Source organism: Vombatus ursinus, unplaced genomic scaffold (genome assembly GCF_900497805.2).
Source record: "Vombatus ursinus unplaced genomic scaffold, bare-nosed wombat genome assembly UNPS02009770.1, whole genome shotgun sequence".
In the NCBI taxonomy this organism is placed as follows: Eukaryota; Metazoa; Chordata; class Mammalia; order Diprotodontia; family Vombatidae; genus Vombatus; species Vombatus ursinus.
This window is the reverse complement of record NW_020949548.1, coordinates 9,721,303-9,729,113: the sequence shown is the minus strand read 5'-3', so window position 1 is coordinate 9,729,113 and position 7,811 is coordinate 9,721,303. Positions and strand designations below refer to the sequence as shown.

The window sequence follows — 7,811 nt, the reverse complement described above, 5'->3', positions numbered from 1 at the left end:
AGGGGCCGCAGGGGGTTTAGGGACCCATGGTAAATCTCTGGGATCCAGTATGCCCTCGAGGTACTTTTTTAGCCATGCCACCCTGGTTGCATTTTTCAAGAACTCAGAATAATTATGCATCAGTTCTATTTCAGCCACGAGTCTCTTCCTGGGGAAGAATGGAATAGAGACGGCGGAGGGCAAGAGAAAGGTGGAAGGAGAAAGAAGAGAGAGCATAAATCATTTGGTTCACTCCTTCGCATTTTCCAGAATGAAGCAAAAGACAACAACAATGCTGTCCCATTGACCAACAAAGCAAACTAGGCTACAATACTTACTTAATTGATTTTCCATCAGCATTTGTAATGAAGCCAATTACATACAAGACCACGATGGCTCTTGCCACATCTCTCGCAAAAACCATCTTCACTGAAAGGAAAGGAAGAAAGGGAAACCTTTAAAACTTCAGCAATTCCAATCGTTTTTTTTTAAATCTATCCAGTGTAAATGAATAATGTATATCAAATCGCTTGCCTTCTCAAAGAGGGGGGAGGAGAGGAAGGGTGAGAATTAGGAGCTCAAAATTAAAACAAAAAAACCAATGTTAAAAATTATTTTTACATGTAATTTTAAAATATTAAAATTTTTAAAAAATTTATCTAGTTTAAACATTTTTACATACGCACACTCACATACACATATACAATACATACACACACACACAAACACATTCACAGTACGTACATATCATGTAGCTTAAGAATGAAGTCACCTAGCAAGTTGAATTTTTGTTGAGTATACTGGTTAAGTTTCCTATATAAGTAGGAATAGCAGGGTTGCTAGTGCACAGAGCAAAGTTTGAGGAAAGCTTGCGTATGGTAACTTTATTTCCACTTTTTAACATTAGACTAAGTGGATGCTTCTAGATATTTTATGCGAGCTCTGAAACTGTTCATGCCCGATGAAGGCAATGATGATAATGATTATGATGATGAAGATGATGATGATGATGATGATGACGATGATGATGATAGGCCTTTAAGACTTGCAAAGTACAAGTGTTATCTCATTCTTATCCCCATTTTGCAGGTGGGGAAACTGGGGCTGAAAAAGATTGTGACTTGCCTGGGGTCACATAGCTAATGAGTGACTGAGGTGGGATTTGAACTTGTGTTTTCCTGACTCCAGGTTTAGCACTCCATGCATTCTACCACCTAGCTGCCCTTAATTCCAAGAACCTCACTTTTGAAGATATACCCCCCAAAAGAATAACCGTGAAGTTCAAGAATAAAGTCATGTGGCAAGTTAAATTTGTCTTGGTTACCCTGGTTGTGTTTCCTGTATAAGCAGGAAAAGCAGAGTTGCCAATACACAGAGCAAGGATTGAGGAGAGCTCACCTATGCTAACTTTATATACAGAAGAAGGGTGGGAGGAAGTAATTTTACAAGGCTGCTCATAATGGGAGTTCTAACATAGTGGACAAGTGGGAACAACTTATATGCCCCAGGATAGAAGACTGAATCAACAAACATGGGTGTATGCTGGTACCATGAGATACAAAAGAACTGAGAAAAGGGATATGGAAGGTGAAAAGGATATGTGAAGTAAGGCAAAGTAAAATGAACAAAGTGCAGCTCTCTTGTCACATGAGTAATAGATGTCAAAAATGCCACATATGGTCACCACCAACAATGGGAGGACATGAAGGGATAGAAACAGATGTTTATAGAATTGGTTTCTATTATTTGTATGTAATTTTTAAAAGACTCCCTGTATCATGTTAGGGATAAGAGATCATCAGTGGGAGACCTAGTAAGTTGCCAACACATATGCTCTGCTTACAAACTGGGACTTCTAAAATGCTTGAAACTTGTGGTTCTTCTAAGAAAGCAAAACTATCCTCACAATTGATTTGCGAAGCAACCTCTGCCCCTCTGTGCCAGTAAACTTTAGCCTAACCTCTGTCCTAAGGATCACAAGTTCAAAATTAGCCTAACTTAATGAGATTTTGTTGAACTAATATTGAGTTTTCCTGAACTACTTTTAACAAGTATTTTCCAGGCGTTTGGTGTCAATGACTTTTTCAGTCACGTCTGACTCTTGGTGACCCAATTTGGGGTTTTCTTGGCAAAGATATTGGAATGGTTTGCCATTTCCTTATCTAGCTCATTTTACAGGGGAGAAAACTGAGGCAAAGAAAGTTCACACAAACTGGGATCTTCCTGACTCCAGGCCCAGCACTCTATCCACCGTGCCATCTAGCTGACTTTATCTGAAATAACTACTGGCATGTAAAGTTTGCAAAGTGTTCGGCACAATCTTCTCACTTGAGTCTCACATTGCCCTTTTTTTAAAGAAACTGTAGAGCTAAATACAACTTATGTATGAAATAAAGTCATAAGTTTCTGAGTCTACATTTTTTTCCTGTTTGTTTTAATGACAAAAGCATCTTTTCTACTATCCTTCCTCCATTCCTTATGATCTTTTTCCTGCCATGGGATTGTCTTTTGCCTATATCCACATCATAAGCATTTCATTGGCAATTATTCTATGTAAGTTTTTAAAATACTTAGTTTTGTGCTGTTTATTGAACACAGAAATGGAATTCCTGAATGACCACCTTTGAAAGCATAGACTGTTCTGTCCATTTAAATTCTATCCTGTCTTACAGAACATAAAGTTATTGCTCATTGAGCGATAGAGTCCTCCTACTTTAATTAAGGCAGTAAGGCAATAGTGGACATGGCTGTAAGGTCATGATCCTAGCTTTGCCATAGATTCATTCACCCAGTGATCCCAGACCCTTCTGACATCATTGTTTCCCTGTTCCTTAAAAGATGATGCATTCTCATAGAAATGACATAAGGAAGAACTAGAGAGAGGCTATAAAATATCTTTAAAATGAAAGGTACTAATTTTTTTAAAAAGTTGACACCTGGTATGAATGGTAGTAAAACAAATAACTCCAGGATTCAGATTGTAGTGCTAGTGTATAAATCAGTTTCTTAACTTTTTTTGTATCAAGAACTCCTTGGACAGCTTGAGGAAGCCTATGGACCCCCTTTCAGAAAAAAAAAATGTTTTTAAATGCATAAAATAAAACACATAGGCTTATAAAGAAAACTAATTATGTTGAAATACAGTTATCAAAACATATTTGCAAAAAAAGTTCACAGACTTCAGGTTACTCACTCCTGATAGAAACCAAGTTCCTTTTTGCCTTCAAATCCAGCATTTTTTATGTGGGACTGGAGGATGGAGGAAAAGTGATGCAAACCTCTGCCTTCATCAACTTTCTTTGGTTATTGAAACCATTCTTCATGGGAATATTTCATTTTCTAATTTCAACCAAGGAACCACCACATACTTCATGTCAAATGTTCGTAGATTTTAGATTGCTGCCTTAAAAAAGATTCCAGCATCTCAAAAGACAAAATTGAATTCTTTTCAAAGGATTTCTTTTGCTCTGCCATATTTTCTATTTTGCTAGCTTACATCCCAAGATATTATGCCGCTGGAAAGAAACTGTACCACCCAAGTAATTCCTAGATATTCAAATCCTTTAGCTGATTGAACCCACAGAAAATAAATTCTACTCACCCAGGAATGTCTGAGGAAAAGTTCTTCCTTCGGAGCTTGACTTAGCAGCTGATTCTCTATTAATGCTGAGTAAACTTGAGGAGGCTGCTGAATTAAACTGCAGGACCCTTAAATGTGACTTTTATATATAGGTCTTCCACGCACCAAAAGAAGCCTTCTTATTGTTTCAGGTGATGTCCCTCCCATTTCTCTGGGTCACAAACTATAGGGGCTGAACAGACCCACCCACTCATCCGCCTATGTCCAACTTTCTCTAATTGGGCATAAAGAAAAAAGTGAGGTGGGGAAAAGGTCAGAGGAGAGAGGAAAGAATCCTGGAGAAAAAGTCTGATGGATAACTCAAATGAAGGCCGGAGTGGGGTGTCAAATCTGAAGTTAGATTAGGAAAAGTGATCCAACAGACTAACATGGATTCATCATCACAATTTAATTTACAGGAAAGCATCTTTACAAGAAAATCAAATCTGAAAGTGCAAAATAGTAGGCAAGTGTTAGAGTACTTGTCATGTCATCAGATCATAGGTGGAGAAGAAAAGGTGAATGAGGAGGAAGGTAAATAGTACAGTATGTTTGTGCAAACCTGGAGAAGTGGTATGGTTTGGGGACCCAGAAAGGCCTGGGTTCAAGTCCTACCTCTTACATATTCAGGCTGTTGGACCATGGACAAGTTACTTAAATTCTCTGCTCTAGACAACTCTCTTAAGATGATGTGGCACAGAAAAACTGCTGATGTGCACTGGGAGAGGGTGCCCCCTCATCAAAAAAAACAAAAACCAAAAAACAGAGGGTCCAGAACCCCTCTTTCTAAAAAAAAAGAAAAAGAAAAGGAATAATCCACTTTCAGTCATAACATCATAATCAAGCAATAAGCATTTATTGTGCCCACCACATACTGGACACTGGGGAAATATAGACAAAGAATGAAATAACTATTTTTCGTAAGGGGCTTTCATTCAATAGGGGAAACAACAAGTGCATATATAAGTATATTTAGAATAATTACAAGGTAGTTTGGGAAGGAAGACATTAACCATCGGGGGCAGGGAGAGATCAAGAAAGGCTTCCTGTAGAGCAGATCTGTACAACCTGTGGCCTGAGAAAGGATTTGGGTGGCCTGAGAAAAATGTAGAGGATATAAAACAAGCCTACACAACATACCTGCTTTGGCAGGCCACAAGTAACCAGTGGGCTGTATGTTGTGCAAGCCTTCTGTAGAGGGTGGTGCATCTTGGAAAAAAAAGGGATTTTGTGAGATGGAGGTAAAAGACAGAACATTTCAGGCATGGGACACAGCCAGTGGGAAGGCAAGGAGATTAGAAATGGAGGACAGTGTGTGAGGAACAGGCCAATTTGGCTAATCCACAGAGTGCCTGAAGGTGAAGACTGTCTGATGTCTTCCATCTCTAAATCTATGATTGTCTGATAATTAAAGAATAAGTAAGATAATGTTTTAATGAGTCATTTGAAATGTTCGACGGGCAGGTGGTGGTACAGGACTCACACTCAGGGGAGTCGAATGGCTGGTTATATAGATCTGGGAGTCCTCTGCATATAGCTAACAATTAAACTCATGGGAATTGGTGATGACACAGCAAAGGTGACTGAGGAGTGGATAGGCAGGAAGTAGAAGAACCTGGAGAGAGTTGGTATCATGAAAACCTGGAGAAGAAAGTATCCAGAGAAGAAAGGGGGGTCAATAATGTCAATGCAGCAAAGAGATCGAGAAGAATGAGGACTGAGAAAAGTCCATTGGATTTGGCAAAAAAGAGATTGTTGGTAACTCTGGATTTTCAGTTGAGTGATAAAAGTCAGAAGCCAAATTTCCAAGGGTCAACTAGTGAGTAGAAGAAGAAGTGAGGGCAATGAGTACAGAGCCAGGGGTGGGGAACCTTCGGCCTCAAGGCCACAGGTGGCCCTCTAGGTGCTCAAGTTCAGTCCTTTGACTGAATCCAAATTTCACAGAACAAATCCCCTTAATAAAAAGATTTGTTCTGTTAAACTTGGACTCAATCAAAAGGCCGCACCCAAGAACTAAACTTTCAAGGGATTAATGTTTATATTGTTAAATAGTCAATAAAAAGGGAGGGAAGGAAATTTTGATCCCCTACCATTTGATACTTTCTGTTCAGGGCCCCAGCACATCATCTTCTAAGTCTAAGACATAGTCAGAAAGAGGCTAGTTTCTATAACAGCACAGAAAAGTATTTTATGCTGAGTATTATACTTATCACCCACATGGATAGTTCAAGAAAGAAGAAATTGTTCTTAACAGCATGGCTCTTTCCAGGTGCTTGGGTAATTATTTCTTAAACTCCACAGATGATCCAAGGCATTTGCGTCTCTTCTACAGTTACAGGGACCAACATGACAATCTTGTATTGCAGTCATCTTCTTTCCCATCTCCTAACAGCACATGCTTCATAAATCCTCATTGACTTGAATTTAATTTAATTATCCAACCTTGACTGCAACACATATATGAGTGTTAGGCACATCTCAGCTTCTTAAAGAAAGGGGTGCAAAGAAATGAAATTACTTGCTCGAGATTATAAGGCCATAGAGCTGAGCACTCAGACCTAGGTCCTCTGACTATAATGCAGTATAATCCAACCTTGAATTTGTCATTCCTATTGACAGCCTCCTGCCTTCCAGGATAGTGTTACAGAAAGTCCATTGGCTAGTCCTTGTAGACAGTCATCTTAATGTAAGGCACAATGTCATCTATAGAGAGGCATGGACTTGTAACTCTCCAAAGTACATATAGAAAACCCTGTTCTCTTCTAAAAAAGTGCTTTCTTCCTCTTCTGTTTTCAAAGTTGCAGTTTTGTTCACCAACTTATGCAATTGATTTTCAGTGAAGTGAAATAGAGAAAATACTAACCTTGTTCTTCTAGGTTATTTTGTTAAGTGCACCCATGAAAGTGGGATAATTGTGATTTCATTGGTATAATTGCTTATACCCAGGGCTAGGTGATGTAGTGGTTAGAGCACCCAGTGCTGGAGTCAGGAAGAGCTGAGTTCAGTTTGGACTCAGACACTTCACTAGATGTGTGACCTTGGGCAAGTTACTTAACCTCTCTTTGCCTCTGTTTCCTCAACCATAAAATGAGGATAATAATAGCACCTACCTGCCAAGGTTGTTATCAGCATCAAAAATGAGATAATAATTGTAAAATGCTTAGCACATAGTAGGCACTTAATAAATGCTTGTTCCCTTTCCTTTCCTTCCCTTCCCCAGTGAGGAAGGTTGGTACCTGCTCAGTGACTGTATGTTCATAGACATAACCTCCAACCACTTTATTGCTCCCATACTAAAATAGTGACTCAGGCAAGTCTCTGAAACTCTGGGCCTCAGTTTCCTCATCTGTGAAGTGAGGGGGTTGGATGGACAACCTATGAGGTCACTTCTATGACCTCATAAGTAAAGAACCTTGGGCCCTTGTTTTTTCAAGACTATTTGATTTTGTCATTAGGGTCTTTGATGGGGTCCCAGGTGGGTGTTTGTTCCTTTTCCACTGGCTTTACTGACACCTCACAACTGTTGAGGAGCCCAAACAAGGAGTCCTGTTGACTTCATCTTCCAGCAGTGAGGGGAATCCCAAGCTTGGTGTAGCTGAACAGAATTACCCAGAGGAATGTTACAATGTTTGCTCAGAGAGTAATGAAGATGAGATACTGCATAGTTAGCCCAGGATAGCTAACTGAGGTACCCACCAAATGGGGACCCAACACAGCAGCATGCAATACGTCACATAGTCATACAGATGACGGACGGGCATGATCCCTGCAAAGAGGCGATACTCATCCTTCAAATCTATCTCGGGCCCATCCTCATTCCTAAAAGTCCACATTTTCTTCATTCACAAAGCAAGACTCCCCTAGTCCCTTTTTCATTTGAAGCAAATGATTAGTGGGCTTGGAACCAAAATGTCTCCTACGTCTTCTTAAACTTTAAATGAGTAAGAAGCCCAGTTGACTGGTATGGAGCTAAGCATGGCATCCAAGTGTCTGGTGGGACCACTTTGGGTGGTTTAGCTAATGCTTTGAAGTTGACAAAATGCTTCCCCCACTACAATCCCTTGAGGCTGGAAGCATAAATGTTATTATCTCAATTCAATTTAACAAGCCTTTATTCAGGGCTAACCGCCTGCAAGGCATAATGCTAGAGATTCAAAGATAAAAAATAATTTTTTTTTATCCTACTACTATCATCACATTACAGATGAGGAAA

General features: G+C 39.5%; 1 protein-coding gene across 1 annotated transcript in view; it reads right to left on the bottom strand.

The window, feature by feature from the left end:
* Window positions 1-3,740, bottom strand: part of PTH (parathyroid hormone) — a 3,989-nt gene extending 249 nt beyond the window's left edge. Inside the window, exons 1-3 of the mRNA XM_027852563.1 lie at window positions 3,725-3,740; window positions 318-408; window positions 36-148 (exon numbers count right to left, since the gene is read on the bottom strand). Of these exons, the coding sequence (XP_027708364.1) occupies window positions 36-148; window positions 318-403 (199 nt within the window). The 5' untranslated portion in view covers window positions 404-408; window positions 3,725-3,740. The remainder of the gene's footprint in view (window positions 1-35; window positions 149-317; window positions 409-3,724) is intronic.
* Between the last annotated feature and the right edge of the window lie 4,071 nt (window positions 3,741-7,811).